General features: G+C 51.2%; 1 protein-coding gene across 1 annotated transcript; it reads right to left on the minus strand.

Moving 5' to 3' along the window:
• Positions 1–1,507: 1,507 nt before the first annotated feature.
• On the minus strand, positions 1,508–16,059 carry TTI1 (TELO2 interacting protein 1). Its single transcript, XM_063172335.1, has 7 exons — positions 13,764–16,059; positions 13,077–13,274; positions 12,143–12,285; positions 11,191–11,331; positions 9,590–9,794; positions 8,835–8,922; positions 1,508–2,950 (listed from the first exon to the last, which is right to left on the minus strand). Exons 1-7 carry the CDS (start codon positions 16,042–16,044, stop codon positions 2,719–2,721), a joined length of 3,288 nt encoding a protein of 1,095 aa, XP_063028405.1. The 5' UTR covers positions 16,045–16,059; the 3' UTR covers positions 1,508–2,718.
• Positions 16,060–16,078: the final 19 nt, after the last annotated feature.

Genomic DNA, 16,078 nt, shown 5'->3' on the forward strand with positions numbered 1-16,078 from the left:
AAAAACATTCAGGAGCTGCAGGGCAGCAGCTGTAAATAATTGCAGCAAGTTTTTTCCAGCAGTGGTGGCTGTGCCCTAGCAATCCCTGGTGGAGCTGTGGGGCTGGGGCTATGCTCAAATTCTCTGTCAGGGAATGGGATTGCTGGGGTAAGAAGAGAGACTGGGATGCATTGGTCACCAGTGCAGCAAAACACAGGACAAAGCAGAGAAAAAGGAAGACCCAGGGACATGCTAGGTTGGGTAGGAGGCTGCAAATCACCTCAAACAGGGAATAAACAAATTGCTGTGCAGCACAGTGATTTGTAAAACCTGGAGGTGAGCTTTAACAATAACAGGTTTTATTAGAAGAGATTAATTTTGCCGAGTTTATAGGAAATCTTGGGAGCAGGAGTTGAGGAGCAGACCCTGCTGGATCCGTGTGTGTGGCTCAGCAGTGCCAGGGGCTGTGTGGGACTGTGCCCCCAGCACAGTGTGGCAGTCCCCCAGGGTCCTGGCTGGGTTTGTGCATGGAGGAGGAGGCTGGACACTCCTTTCTTTGCTCTCTGATCCCAGAGGGGGTGGCTGGAGTGGGGGGAGCTGGGGGACCCCAACCCAGAGTGTTTGGGGCTACTTGGTGGAGGGGAAAGCCCAGGGCTTGTGAAGGGGCTGAGGGGAAAGTCTCGGGAAAAATGCAAGCCACTGCTGGGGAGGACCCAGCCTCAGGGAAATGCCATTTGCACACAGTCCCTCTCCCAGCCAACATCCTGCCTCAGACAAAAGCAATTTACTCAGCCTGCAATAGAGCAAGGGTGATAATGAAGCTGAGAGGAGCTGACTGACAGGCAGGACAGCCCCTCCTGCCACCAGCACCCACCTGCTGCCTGGGGCTGAGGGGAAAGGCTCGGGACAGCACTGTGAATCACAGGCTCTGGGTGGGGGTGTCAGTGCAGCCAGCTGGGCCAGAGCCCTGCCTGGGTGATGTGCTTGGTTCCTGGGCACTGATGGGACAATGCTGCCCTTGAATCCCATGCCTGTCCTGCAGGATGGCAAGCCTTGGCATGGGCAGGATGTGTCCTTGGAGTCCCCACCACAGCACAGCTGAGCAGAGCGAGACTGGATGCAGCATCTGCACCTAATGGATGAGTTTTGTCAAGTGCTACAACAACTCAGGAAGCTGCACCAGCCCCAAGGGCTCTGGGAAAGCAAAGACAGTATTTCAGCTCCCTGCCTGCCCTGTCAGAGCAGCTCTGAAGGCTCCTTTGTATGGAACCCAACCAGCGTTAAGCACTGAACAGATATTAAAAAAGAGTAAAGCTGACCTGCAGCCCTGTCCTGCTGGATAAAAAGCCACTGACTTGTGTTTTCCCTGGAGAAGCAAACAGGAGGAAAGCCTGAATAAAACCAGGGACACAAGGGGAGGTAAGTTCAGCTGAGGGATGTGGCAGCAGAAGCAGTGCCCTCGGGCCCCCCAACAGAGACTTGTTTTGGATGTTCACCCAGGATCCCAACAGTGATGCACAAAGCCTGCTCCATGTCACAATCTATTTATTGCTTTGGTTTTTGTATTTCTGAGCTTACTTCCAAATTTAGTCAAGATCTGCCCTTTTGCTTCACTTGCATAGATGTTCCCCCAGTGTCAGGAGGCAGCCTGCTGCCAGGAGCTGCTCAGGAGCTCAGGGATCCGGGAGCAGCTGAGCAAAGCAGAGCCTGTGGACAATGCAGCAAGAGCCTGGGGATGTGGGAGATCAGGGGAGAGGCCCCTCAACAGGGAAAGGGAGCTGACCCCACAGAGGAGTCATCCTCTGCTCCCTGTACCCCACTGTCCCCACTCTGACAAACCACAGCACTGCTGGGGTGCACAGTGCTCACAGCCCCCGTCACCACTGGCACTGCCTGACCATGGGCAGACACAGAGGCTGTACTGGGGCACACGCAGGTGCTTCATCCAACTCTCCTTGGGGTAAGGGTTAGAAATGGCCTGAGCACGGTGATCTGGGCATGGGAGAAGTTGTAAATCCCTCCCAGGTGTAAATCAGGGCTGGCTGATTCTCTGCAGAACCTCACAGAGAGGGAGATAAGAGAACAGAGCACGTTTGGCCACCTCCATCTGGTCTCAGCAAACTGCAGCTGTGAGGAGCAGCCCTGATGCCTCTGAGAGGACACACTGCTCTTGATAGTAACATAGGTGAAGAATTTATTGGAAATGCACTTTAACTTCTGAGATTAACTGCTTTTAAAGAGAACAGGTTTACAGTGCACCCCAAACAAGATACTGGAAGGGTAAAGGCCAGAAAAAGCTTTAGCTTTGTCAGTCACTGTCCAGCTGAGAATGGGGAGGGATCATCACAGCTGTGAAGAGATCAGAGAGGTGTGGGGGGTGCTAAAGGGCACTCCCACCAAGGATCAAGGGTTAGGAAGTAATTTCTGGAAGATGATTCACTCTTCATACTGAAGAATTTGGAACAGATGTGCCATCTTCTCTGCATATGGTGCCATCTTCTCTGCATATGGTGCTGGCCAGGCACAAGTCAGGAGGAGTTGGGGTCATGTACCCACCTCATTCTCACACACCCCTTCAAAAAATAAACGCTCTACCACAGGGACAATGTCTCAGCCAGTGCCCCAGGCTGGCAGCCCTTCTTCTGCCCCTGAACCATTTGGATCCTCAGTGATGGTGTCTTCCCAGGTGAGCTCCATCCTGGTGGTTCCTGTTTCCATCCCAGCTGCTGTGCAGGTCTGTCAGGAAGGAGCTGCCTGCTGTGTGCTGGAGCTGGGAGCTGTGCCCTCCTGCTGCTGCAGCCTCTGGAGCAGGAGCAGCACGTTGTCTGTGAGCTCGCTCCGTGGCCGCCCCATCCCGCCGAGCCTCAGGGGCTGCAGGCTGGCGTGGGGGGGCTCGCAGGGGGGGCAGCACTCCTCACTCAGGAGCAGCCACGTGCTGTCAGGGTCCACCTGCATCAAGTGCAGGAAAACACTGTGGAAAACAGAGGAAAGAAGAGTAAGGACGAAGCTTTGTGGTTGGCACTCAATGGGGTTATTAAGAGCTAAGGAAAGCTTTGATGCTGTTGGCAAGCTCTGGCAGCTGCACAAATTCTGCTTTTTACAGAGGGCAGTGCAGTGGCCCCTGTGCCCAAGAAAGCAGCTCTGTGTCTCACAGCTACTGGCACGTGGGAGAAAAATATTTATGATGCCACACAGTCACTTATGGATATCAAACAAGCAGCTGGTGCAGGACTGACCCAGGCTCGGAGCTGGCACTCCAGCTGTGTGAGCTGCTGCTGGCACAAGCACAAACCTGCCTGTCCCATGTGCTGGGAAGGTGACCGTGGGTGACTGCAGGTCTGTGCTGTGCATGTCTGGGATCTTCTGGACAACAGCTCCTGCAGAGATCTTGGGAGAAGCTGTGTTACTCACCACCCTCTCTGGTTTTTGGGGAGTGAGGGAGTTAACCCATCAGGGCTTCTCTGCCTTTCCAGAGGTGGCAAACCCAAAAGTATTGGGGAGAGCTGCTCAGGCTGGGCCCCAAGGGAAGCTCAATGCTCTATTTGAGGGCTTTTTGCTCAAGTGAGATCTCCCACAGTCCCAAGTCCTTATTAGCTGCTTCAAAATTTTTGTCACCTTTCACAGAGCAGGATTTTAAACCAAAACCAAACACAATCTTCATTAACAACACAATGAAGGAAAAGAGGAATCACAACTTCCTCTGCAGATTTACTGCTGTGTTGATGGTTTTCACTTTGCATTTCCATACCTCAGTAAGATGGGATTTGCCTTTCCAGCCTGCCCTTCACACAGGGCTCCAGCTGTGAGCTGCTGGGACACAGCTGCTGCTGAAGAGCAGGAAGCTCAAGGAGTGAAAGAGCAAATGCTGATTTGTGTGACCTACACTTACCCACCCCCTCCTGCCAGCTCTCCCTGCAGCAACCTTTGGGCTTAGCTAGGTCTGTGTCAGGGTTTAATGCACACAAGGTGTACAAGGCTTAACTGGTTTAAACTCTCTGGCTGTGCCATGAACAGAATTAGACTGGAATTTCCAAGATTCTTCCTGAATGGTGCTGAGTGCTCTGTGAGCACCAAAGGCACTCAGCAGTCATCACACCTATGGTACAGTTTTCCAAGATCCCAGTAAAGCCCAGCCATGCATCCTCAGGTCTATAAAATCATGGAGCTGTGAGGAGAACAGCTGCCACTTCAGGTAATGGGAAGAGAAATCAAGTAAGTCTGTCTCTGCTCCCCCAAGAAGAACAGGACTGAACTCTCTCATTACAAGCAAAGATCACTTGCTAAAAAAGCCACACAAAATCCAGATCTGACTGCTGTCCAAATTTCTCTTGGAAGAGCTTTCATCCCTAAAGTGAGGTTGCTTCCAATGTAAAGCAGGGAGAAATCCCTTTGAGAAGCTCTCTGAAAAGGGAGTGCAGTGCCATGGGTAAAGTGAAAGAGCACAAAAATGAGATGAAGGTAGGAGAGAGCTCCCTCTCCTTTTCACAATAACCCTGTGGATGTTACTCATGCACAGCCAAAGCTGCTGCCTTTGCCTCTCTGCCATGAACACCTCACCTGTCCCTCAGTGCAGGTCTCTGAACAGCAAGAGGGGAGATGTCACCACTGAAGCTGTTGGCAGTGTCCCCTCCCAAAGGGGCTGGCAGTGCCTATCTGCCTGCTCCAGAGGAACCAGTGGGAATGTGCTCCACAGTGATAGCTGGGCTTGGCAGCAGCTGCTTCAGCAACACCACCTCTTCCTGTGGATTGGCCAATGCAGGTGAGCTCACAGGACTCCTCACTCCTCTGGCTTTGCTCCTGCACCTCTGCTGACAAGTGAGGGGCTGCCAGGGGAATAAGTGATTTTTGTAACTGCAGCTTCATGCAATACTCAACAGGCAAAAATAGATGCTGGGAAAAAAAGGGTTTGGAGCTCTCCCTGGTGCCATCCTGGCTCCAGCTCTGCAGACACTGCCCTGCCTGTGCCCTCAGCCTGGCTGTGACAGCAGGAGCCCTCAGCTCTGTGTGCCAGCAAACAGCAGCTCCCAGTGCTTCCACCCAGTTTCCAATGGGCAGCTGCAGAGATAATCCTTGCTCCTCATGGCTGGGATGGGAGCAGGCAAGGGCAATGAGCTGCTGTGAAGTGAACATGGGAAGAGGGGATATTGTGCAGCAGGCTGCTGATCCCCAGCACACACACAGCTGTAGCTCTCACACTCACAGCACAGACACTCTGCTCTCCAACCTCTTCCCAATCAGCTGCTCCAGGGAGAGCGACCCTCAGAGATTATCCAGACCCTGGAGCACTCACTGCCTCTGGTGCCCATAATGGTTTGGGGCTGTGATTATCCCTGATAGCCTGGAGTGCTCTGCAGCCTAAAGAACAACTTGACTTTTAGATTTTCAAACTAACTCTGGGGTAGTTTCCAAGCAACCTGTTTCCATAGCAAAGAATCCTGGGGTTAATCCAAGTTTGTTTTCTGTTGTTGCCTTTTTCTTTTCTTTTTTTTTTTTTTTTTCCTTAAATATCACTTTATTGAATTTTGCCTTGAGCAGGTGGCTGTTCTGGCATGCTTCAATCCAGCCTGGGAGTGATAGCTGACAATGAATACCCAACAAACCCCATAAGCAAACCAGAAGAGGTAAGCTGCATGATCAACTTTGGTATGAAAAAAGCTCCCCAAATAGCTCATATTTGTCCCAAGGGTGCTAAACTTATTCTACTAGCACAGAGCAATTTGGCTACTGTGTTGCCTTGTCTTTGCCCAAACTCCAAGCAGAGCCATGGCACAGTGAGCAGGCTGGCAGAAGCACAAGGATTGCTGGCTTTCCATCCCTGCTGGATGTTTAACTGGATACAGCCCACCACAGGCCTTGGTAAGAACTGAGGAAATTATTTCAGCATCTTAGGGGAAAAAAAAAAATCATTCCTATCCGGACTGCTGACTGAAAGGTCATGGGCTGCAAACATTTAGTAGGAATTAAGTGTAAATTTCAAAACAGTGACTTGAAACTGAAAGAACGGAAAACTACTTGTCAGTTTTGACAAGGGCCAGTGACAATTTCCTAATCTCTTTTCCTTCAAGGTTTTATTCCCTGAAGTGAAAAGCTTGTCAGGGATGATGCAACTTCATAAATTGATGAGAAGCTCAGATTTACATAGAGTGACTTTCAGTTTCCACCATCTCCCATGGCCTTGTTCCCAGAGCTGGGCCCCACCCTTGCTCAAGTCTTTCTGGACACCTCCCCATCCTTGCACAGGCTCATCTTCAATGATGGCAAAGACTTTTCTAGTGCTCCTTGGCATTCCCAAACTCTTCTTCAGCAGGTTTGGTCCCTTTGGTCCCAATTTTGCATTTGGTTTTGGTTTGTTGTTTGATTTTTTAAAAAGCTTTGGATAATACTCTCCTGGAATACTCTCAGCAGTCATCTTCTAGTAAAACCCATTGTTATTGTCCCATTTTCTCTTCCTCAGATGTGCTGGAGTTCTTTTTTTCCCAGCATCTATTTTTGCCTGTTGAGTATTGCATGAAGCTGCAGTTACAAAAATCACTTACTCCCACTGCTTCATCTAATAAAGCTACAGGGTCCCATAAATGGGATTAAGCAGACTCCTTGGGGCATGATAACATCCCTGGATGATAGCCAAACTCCCTTTTTCCTTTTTATTTTTTTTTTTTTTTGGTGTGGCTCAAGCAACTTGGCCAAAACTTCCTGCTCAGCCCTCTGCATGCCTACAGAATCCTCACATAGTCAGTGCATGATTTTTGGAACTACAGCTGACTTTGCAAGTGCTGACCTTGCTCTTGACAGGTCACAACCCATCAGTTGAATAAGAACCCTAAGAGCTGAGCAAAGGCCAGTTAGCATAAATCACCATGGCAAGCTGATTCCAAACATCCTTTTACCTCCTATGATTTCTGCAGTGATAAAGCTGAGTTATGTGACGTACGCTGGAGCTCAGGCTGGGGCTAAGATTAGTTCTGGTCTATCTGTTTTTAGAAGCATTTAAAATGCAGAATTTCTCATGTATCAGGCTGATAACACTGCCCTTGCTTAGATGGAAAGGCCCTTATGTGTGACAGCCTGTGTCAGCTTGCAGGATTACTTTCAGGCACATGGAGAGCAAGAAGAGCCAGAACTTAGAGCAATGTGGTGGTTCAGCAGCTGGAGAACAGAAATGGAAGGATGGCTGAGAAGTGATTCTTATCCTGATACTGGAGCTGATTGTTATGGTCCAAGCCAATTTTGACTTTTCCAGGCTGAAACCTCCTATCAGGGAAATGCACTTAAAAGTGAGTGTGATACAATGAACTCTGGTACGTTCAGGCTTCAAGATCAGGGATCAAAAAATTAAACCCAAAAGAAACCTGCAAATGCTGCCATGTCTGTAGTGTCAGGCCAGGCATGATGCATGCCTCAGTGCATTCATGTGTTTGGTCAGTGGAGTTAAACAGGAGACAGCAAGGGCTTCCAGGAGCAGCTTGGCTCACATATGTGATGTATGGTGCATCAAAAGCATGGGGGGAGGAGCAAAATATATGGCATTTCCCCCTTAAAATCTAATAAAAGTAACAAACAGGGGAAAAACGTTACTTGCTCTGAACTTTGCTGTCCTTTTGCTCTAACAAGTGAGCTCACTTCAGCATACAGCTTCCAACAGGGCTCATTTCATATTCCCCCTACCCCTGCTGTTGGGGGGAAATTGCACAGCTTCTCAAGCTGCTTGGTTAATGATTTAAAAGCTTCAGATTCCAAATATCTAGATAAAGCCTGGTGTTCTGCTTTTCATCCAGCATTGCTTGCACAGACTGAGGCTTTATTGCATTAAGGGGATGCACTCCCACAGCACAGAGCCCCTCTGCAGAACACATGCTGCTGGAGCCTGCTGTGCTGCTGTGAAAGCCTCCGAGGTAAAAATAAACCTGCTCCCATCCGTGCAGAGAGACAAACAAAGGAATGCTCCAGCTCGGGAGAGCTGAGCCTCTGAACTGCTGCCCAGCCACACAAAGCCCTTCACACCCCGCACCCCCGGGAGCCTGGGCTTTGTCAAGAGGAACGGATGGGCTGCACTTCCCTTTGCTTCCCCTTCCAGCAGCCTGCCCTGGAAATCCGACACCGCAGAGCCTGCTGCTTTCCCCTCCCCGCGGGGGAGGGCAGGGCTGGCCACACAGCAAGGGGGGCTGGCTGCTTTTCACCCCCATCCTTCGGCGGAGGGGCTTCCTGATTTATGTCCCATATTCTGTACCTGGACTCGTTTTGTCTCCTGAAATCCCCAGCTTTGGTTCCAGGTGACAACATATGACAACAGTGATTTCTTATCCTGACAGCAGAACATGCTGAGCTGGATTTTATACACCAAGCAGCAAAGTATGTCTGTCAACACTTCCTAGAGCTGGAGTGTGTTCACCTACACTGTCTTTGCTCTTTTAGACTCTCCCAGCCTCCTCAAGAGCAACACTGGTGCCAAGACTGACAGCTTCCCAAACAAACCCTGGTCCACCTGGCAGAGCCTGGGCTGGAGCCCAGGGAAAATGGAAGGATAACAGAAGGAAATCCCCCAGCCTGCCAAAGGTATTAAGTGATAAAACACAAGGGAATGCCTGACACATCCTCTTCCATAGTTGTCTCTCCTCTGCACTTTGATGCCACCAGTGGGCCAAAAGCATCAGGTATTTGGTGAGGAAAAAGCAAAAAGCACATCTTCCCCTCTATCCCCAAATACACTGCAAAGTCAAATGTGACAAGCCCTGCTGTACAGGACTTGAATGTGCTGGAAGGTGGAACAGGAAAGGTGCAAAAGGACTGGAATCACCATGCTCCCTCTGTCCCCCACTGTTTGTACACCCAACAAACCTGCATTTAAGAGACATTACCTCTGGGCAGCTTCTTGCAGTTTCACAGGTTGCTTGGCACTGAGGTAAATCAGGCAGGCCTCTGCCACTTTATTCAGGTCACTCTCGCCTGCAGAAATGGAACAGGAAAGAAGGGTAGGAGGTGACCTCCTCAGCAGCTGCTGCCTAATGGAATCAGCTCCAAATTGGCAGCAGAGGCTTCAGAGCCTTTGAGCTGTCTGACCCAGAGCTCTTCTGACCTTGCCTTTTAAGCATCTTGCTGCAAAGCCAGGAAAGCAATCAAGGGCACTGAGAGGAAAAGAGCAACTAGCCAGCAAACCTTCTCCCTCATCAAAGCCGGTTCCAGAAATTTCACTTGGGGAGAATTTCAGAGTTTCATTCAACAGAAGATTGTGATGTGCTGGATTTAAAGGGTCCCCCAGAGATAAGCCCACAATAGAACCAGTCAAGCTAGCCAGAAGTTTTATCTGGGTTCCAGTTTGTCCAGTAAGAACAAAGTGTGGCCCAACAGCAATGCAGGGACTCTGTTCTGCACCCTCTTCTCATGCACAAGTGGGATGAACAGTCACATCTTGCTTGTGGTGGGAACCTTCTCTCCCATTTGTCTCCTGGGGAGAAAAGTGCCCAGCACCTCTTTACAGAGCTCCCAAAGAGAACAGATTCAGGCTAGAGAAGATCAGGAAATCAATTCTGGGCAGCAGGAGGAGAAGCAGCAAATTGAGAGGAGACAAAGTCTAGCAGATATCCATACAGCCTGTGCTTGCTCTGGTACTCACCCATGTCCAGCTTCTCACAGAGAGAGCCCAGGCCCTGCAGCACAGCCAGCTGCAGCTTGAAGGCCAACGTGTGGCTGTACACAGGGCCAGCCCTGGCACTCACTGGGGCCTGGCTGAGGAGGGAGCTGGTCAGCTTGGGCAGGACATCTTTGGAGAACCTCTGCCTCAGGAAGTCCCCACATGTTTGACCCAGGGTACATAGCACCTAAGAAAGACATCAGTTACACACTGGCCTGGGAGGAGCTCAGTGATCCACACCAGCCTGGGGGATTCAGACATTCACTCTCCCGGAGAATTGTTTTTGCAGGGGAGAGCACTGTGACCACACCTGCCCCAGTTTCCCCATAATGAGCAGAAGGTGAATGTCTGAGAGGCTGAGTGAGCTCTGCAGTGTCACCTGGCTGACCTCCTGGGCTGCCCTTCCCTCATTAGAACAGTAAAGGTAAGAGCAGCTCTGCATTCTTACTCACAATTAGTGGAGGAGTCTTTGATGGAAAATGCCATTAAATATGATTATATCCTTAAATCTCTTTTGTGGTGCAGACAACCCATCCTTCCAAACACGTCAGCAAGCAGAAAGGCCAAGTGGCCACAGAAAAGGGCACCCAGCACTACTGGTGTCTGCACAGGATCAAACTCAAAGTGGGCAGAGAATGGCCTTAAATGCATTAAAAACAAAGGGGGATCCACATGGCCAGAACACTGATCTCTCTTCTGGAACTTCACTGAGCTCAGGCTCTCAGTGTGTAGGACTGAGATGCTGGTTATGTTGTGTTTGCTTTACACTGATATGACACTTCTTGTCCTGAAATTAAGACAGGAAGACACTTTGGGGGGAATTCATACAGCAAAACCCAAGCTGGGAGCAACTGTAATGATGACTTGAACTTTTCAAGAGTTAATTAGTTTTTGTACAGCAATCTCTACCTCCTTTTAGGGCAGGCACATGACAGGTATGGCAATTCTGAGACTGTAGTGCATGGCTTCTGGAATTTCAGGAATCAAAACTCTCTTTGTTCACACTGAAGGATTCTAAAATGAATCTCACTCTGCCCAGCAGATGAATTCCTCTGCAATGCTGGGGCTGGCAACCTCTGGAAACATGCTTTACTGGCCAGCCTGTGAGTCAGGAGGAGAAAGGAGCCAGCTGACAAGGTCAGGAGCTCTTTAATAATGTCATTATAGGGCCAAGTGTTTATTCAACCTCTCCCCTACCTTGCTAATCCCTCAATCATGAAATGTTCCCCTGTCTTCAATCTGAGACTTCCAAAGAGGATGCTGGGACTGTGTCTCCAGCAAGGCCAAGCTGCACTGTATGGTGCCCCTAACATCTGCTGAGGCTGCAGAGCTGTTTTTCTCACCCCTGCAATAACCACCAACATTTCTGCTTCCCCCAGAACAGCATCAAGGCCTTCCCTGTGGACAAGCTGCAGTGAGAGTGGCACAAACCCACCTACAGCAGAGCACAGTGACCCCATGCTCCAAACCACATTTAAACATCACTGCAAGAGCTTGGTGCTCTCTCCTGAGCTGCAGCACTGCCTGAGCCACTCCTGAGCCCAAGCCCCAGCTGGAAATGCTGCTGGCAGTCACTGCCATACCTTGAAGGCTCTGAGCACTGCCAGAGGGTCGTCGTTAACCAGCCGGGTGACGAGAGCTGGCCAGACACGGTGAGCCATGGGAAGCAGATGGTTTCCATGAGAATGCAGCATGGTTACACAGAGCTCCAGCACGTCCAGGACCTGGGCAGGAGGGGAGGGAACAGACTCTGAGTGCTGCAGTGCCAGGCATTCAGGTGGATCCCAGCATCACAGCAGCAAGCTGGGAGGAGGGGTTGAGCAGCAAAGGGTGCGGTTTTACCGCAGCAGGAACGGGGACAAGGGAACAGTGCTAGGAGCCAGGCCTGCTTGGAAAGGGACAAGCACTGCAGTGACACAGCCTGTGCTGGGCACAGAGCTGGGCTGGGAGCAGGGCAGGATTCCTGCCCTGATCCCACCTGGACCCCACTGCGGCTGTGGCAGCAGGATCACCTGGCAGAGCTGGGGCTGCTGGCATGAGAATCTAGGTTATGCCTCATTTTTCTGTCTCACTTTGCACTTTAAAAGGAGGCCACCTTCAAAGGGTTTTCATAATTAGAAAAAAGCCAGGCTTTTAGCCCTGCTTATCATCACCCCAGCTACTTCAAAAACATTCATCAGCCTGTGCACTGCAGCCTGAGGAAGGGGGATGGGAGGCACAGATGGGAGAAAGATGCTTCTGTTTCCTCCTCCAAAGGACAAAGCACAAGACAACTGTCATGAGCATCAAGGCAAAGTGTCCAATACAAAGCCACCCTTAAGATTCTGTTCCACCTGGCTGCCATTCCTAATCCAGAGCACTCCCGAAAAACGATCTCCCTTTCTCTTGCCAGGTTTGGAGGATCTGTCCTGCTGGAGCATATGGCAGCACAAACCTGGGGATGGCAGGGAGCCCAACGTGCATGGCACACACGCTGACGAGCTACCAGCCCCTTCATGGGCACCATCTGTCCCCTCAGAGCCGGCCATTACCGACCTTCAGCCGCACCCGGAGGCTCCCGTCAGACAGCAAGTGGATGCACCTCTCCATCACATCCTTGGCCAGCTGAGCGTGGCTTGGCATTGGAGCCTCTCCTTCCATGTCAGAGTTGGGCTCTGGCTTAGCAAGGGGAACCTCATCTGGAAGACAAAACCATTACTGAAGCCATGAAAATGACTTGGGAGCTCTGGGAGATCACAGTCACAGATCACAGATCACCCACCCACAACAACTCTGCAAATTCCTGAGTAAGGCCTTTGGCATTTTTTAATGTGCTTAGATATAGTTAAGCCCATGAGTTGTGTGAGGTAGTGTCAGGTTCAGTTACGAGTGTGGGGCCAGGGAACATTCGCTTTCTTCACGGGACAATGCAGCTGGTCTGACATTTGCAGTCTCTTCTCACCATGGACTTATTTCCCATTGATTTTTATTAAAAATGAAAAGCCTGGGTATTTAAAGATGAAGTATTTAAAGGTCAGGATTGCAGCACAGTCCAGTGAAGACTAAAAAGTTTCCTATATGAATGTCTGCAGTGCCTGCCACGGCCAAGTGAGAAGGGAGCAGTGGCATCATTAGCCAGGAGAAAACACTACAGAGATTCCCAAGGGAACATGAGGAAACCACATAGGATCCTGGAAAGAGGAAACTTCAAGTGCTGAACCAAAATGAACTGTTACAAGGTAAGAAAAAACACAGTGTGCTTGTATCTCAGGGGTTAGAGAGGCCTTGATCTGTAAACATTTGGCTCCCTCACTCTAAGAGAACAAAGTGAGAACAGCCAACAGCACTTTACATGAAGCAAGGACAGCCCAAAGAAGACCTGAGACTGTCAGCCTGGTCCCAAGGCCCCCATGTGACAAAAGGACACCTCAGAGGTCACAGTCTCTCTGCAAGCTGACCATACTCCTCTCCAGCCATGCACAGCACTGACCTGCCTCCTCCTCCTCCTCCAGGTCAGGAAGATCCCCCTCTGCAATCTTCTTCTGGCTGATGTAGTCAAGGAAGAATCGTTCCACTTCTTGACTTGTCAATGTCACCTCCTGCTGTCCCTGGGACCGAGCCCTGCTCTGCCCCTTGTCAATCTGCCTTTGCTGGTGCTCCTCAGTGCTGGGCATTCCAAACCACTGCACTGCAAAAAAGGAACTGACATGTCACTGGGCAACCATGATCCCCTCCTGCAAGTCAGCAAGGTGCCATGGATTCCATGAGAGACGAGATGGTTCTCACACCTCATGGGGTTGCACCTGACTCAGGCACCTGCTGTCACATCCCAGTCACCTCCTTGATAGTATGGGAAAGTTAAAAAAGAATACACGGTAAAAGTAAAAAGAAATATATGCCATGTGCCCCTGCAGAATGTTCATGGGAGCAGTGAGCCCATCCTTTCTCAGCCACTAAAGGCCATGTTCCTGTGAAAGGCTGCAGGTCAGGCAAACTGGAGAGGGAAAGCTACTGGTGATCTTGGCTTGAGTGCTGCCCCAGCAAGCAAAGCACAGTGGCCATCACACTGCAAACACCTTGGCTACCTGGAACCTCCCACGGCAAGTGGAAAGGCCCAAGACAAGTACCCTTAGTGACAGCAAGGCTGAATTACACAAAGTAAACATCATTTTGGTACCTAGAGCAGTCATGACTGAGTGGAGGACCCTGAGGAAGGTGGAAGCCTGGCTATTGTAAGTCTGATCTAGTGCAGACAGGACATCTTGGATAACATCTTCTATCAGTGGCAGCAAGCTGGCATCTGAATGCCTCAGCATCGTGTCCAGGACCTGGGATGCACGTGGCTGACAGGCCAGCTGGCGCAGGTTCAGGGAAATCCCGTTCACCAGGTAGTCAGAGTTCTCATTGATCAAACACCGCACTGAGCTGTACCCACAGGCCTCACATATGTCTGCCAGCGTCCCCAGTGCTGTCTCACTGATGAGCAGAGTCCTGTCACCAGCCTTCTCCAGCACAGGGTAGAGAGCTGACAGCAGCAGCAGCCGGAACTCCTTCCCGAGGACAGCAGCAAAGCAGCCAACGCCCTCCAGCTGGATGCAGATCTGCCAGATGTTGCTGTTCATGGCGCGGGCTGTGACTGGGGGCTCTGGGGACAGATGGAGAGCGCTGCTGGATGTCCCCCCTGCACGGACAGCGAGTCCCAGGTGCTGCTCTGACTGCTCAGGGCTGCCTTCCTCTGTGTCAATGCTAGTCACCAAATACCAGTTTGCCTGGTCCATGTACTCATCCAGAATGGATGTTATGGACCTTTTGAGATCATCCATGCTCAGCGGAACTTCCCTCTCCTGCAGGAAATCCACTCCCACCCCAGCAGCTCCCGTGAGCAGCTCGTTGAGGATCATGGCTGCCTGCTTTCTGTACAGGCCAGACTCGCTGTACAGCCCCATGAAGTGATCCACAAGCAGGTAGAGGTTCCCATAGTAGCCAAGAACACGACACACTTGCTGAAGGAGCTGGAAAACCTTCTCCTCCGTGAAGAAGCGGAAATATTTCTTCTGGCACCTGCCCTTCTGCACACCCTGCTGCAAGGGGCCTGGTGGCCCAGAGCGCCGGGCCTCCACTATCTTCACATCTGTCACATCCAGCTCCAGAACCTGCACCAGAGCCTTGGACAGGCGCTGCAGGTGGGACACGGAGTTGAGGACAATGTTAATCTTGGGGCCCAGCAGCTTCAGGTAGCCCAGCAATAAGCTCAGCGTGGAAACCTTGCCCATGTCATCCTGAGAGTTCATCAGGCGAGGAAGGGCTGTGGCAAGGGAATGGAGGTTCTCAGAGAGGACATCAGCAAGAGCCCTGCTCTGTGCCACAATCCTCTGCTCTGCAATCCCTTGCAGAACTTTGTTACATCTGCTCTGGACTTCACTGTTTTCATCATTAACCAGCCCAACCAAGGCCTTTAAGAGGTGACTGAATGAGTCCACCAGTGACTGACTGCAGTTCCTCAGTAAGTGGTGCACCAGCTCCACCAGCTCCAGTCTCACCTTCCAGTGGGGGTGAACTGAAGAAGATTCAACCACCTTATGCAAGAGAAGAGAGAGTTTTTCAGCAGTACTTTTAGTCCAGTCAGGTCCTCTGTGGATCATTAGCTCTGATATTCTGCTGTGTTCCACTAGCAGCTTTTCCTTACTCTTTGGGATTCTGGCTAGCTGTTTGTCAGCCATGACCAAGCCAACAATCAGATAAAAGAGTCTGATGGCAGAAACGGTGGTTTTGTGACCTTGTTTGATGTCTCCAGCAATAACTCGAGACAGAGTAATAGAAATCCCGGGCAGAAAAGAAGCAAACAAATCCCCACATTGCTGTGCCTCGTCTTCATCCAGATGTCGGTGCTCCTGGCAGTCACACTGCAGAACCAGGACCTGCAAGCACTCCAAAGCAGAGATCTTGATTTGCTTTGCTTTTTCTTGCTCTGCAAGGGTCAGAAGCAAAGACACAGCAAATCCTAGGAGCGGAAGGGTGGAAGGTTGGTACAGAGACAAGATAATATCCCCATAAGCCGAATGCATCAGGGTGTGGAGTGCCTGGATCACAGCCAGCTTCAGCTCCTCGGACAGCGGGGCGGCTTTGCCCGAGCTGGGAGGGGGAGCGAGGCAGGTACAGAGCTCAGAGAAGAGCTCCTGCAGCAGCTCCTGCTTCTTCACGCACGTCGCGGCAAGCACGGAGGAGATGCACTGCACCAGGCTCTGCACCAGCCGCTCCTGCTTGGGCCCCGGCAGGCGCAGGGCGAAGCGCAGCGGGAACAGCACGTACTCCTGCAGCTCCTGCAGGGCCGCGCCGCTCACCCCGGCCAGGTGCGCCTGCAGCAGCCGCACGTTCTCCACCGTCTGCGCCCGTGTCAGCTGCACGCAGACGGGGCGCAGCGCCCCGAACGCCGCCTGCGGGGTGTCGAACACGGCCATGCCGGGGACCGGGGGCCGCGGGCCCTGCCCGGTA

Source organism: Melospiza melodia, chromosome 19 (genome assembly GCF_035770615.1).
Source record: "Melospiza melodia melodia isolate bMelMel2 chromosome 19, bMelMel2.pri, whole genome shotgun sequence".
NCBI lineage: Eukaryota > Metazoa > Chordata > Aves > Passeriformes > Passerellidae > Melospiza > Melospiza melodia.

What these genes read in the sequence shown, in the direction of transcription:
- TTI1 (XM_063172335.1), bottom strand. Translation starts at nt 16,044, where the DNA reads ATGGCCGTGTTCGACACCCCGCAGGCGGCGTTCGGGGCGCTGCGCCCC. An exon ending in CAGTGCTCAGAGCCTTCAAG is followed by an intron (nt 9,795 to 11,190) that starts GTATGGCAGTGA and finishes TGTCTTTCTTAG; the next exon opens with GTGCTATGTACCCTGGGTCA. An exon ending in CTGTGAGAAGCTGGACATGG is followed by an intron (nt 8,923 to 9,589) that starts GTGAGTACCAGA and finishes CCATTTCTGCAG; the next exon opens with GCGAGAGTGACCTGAATAAA.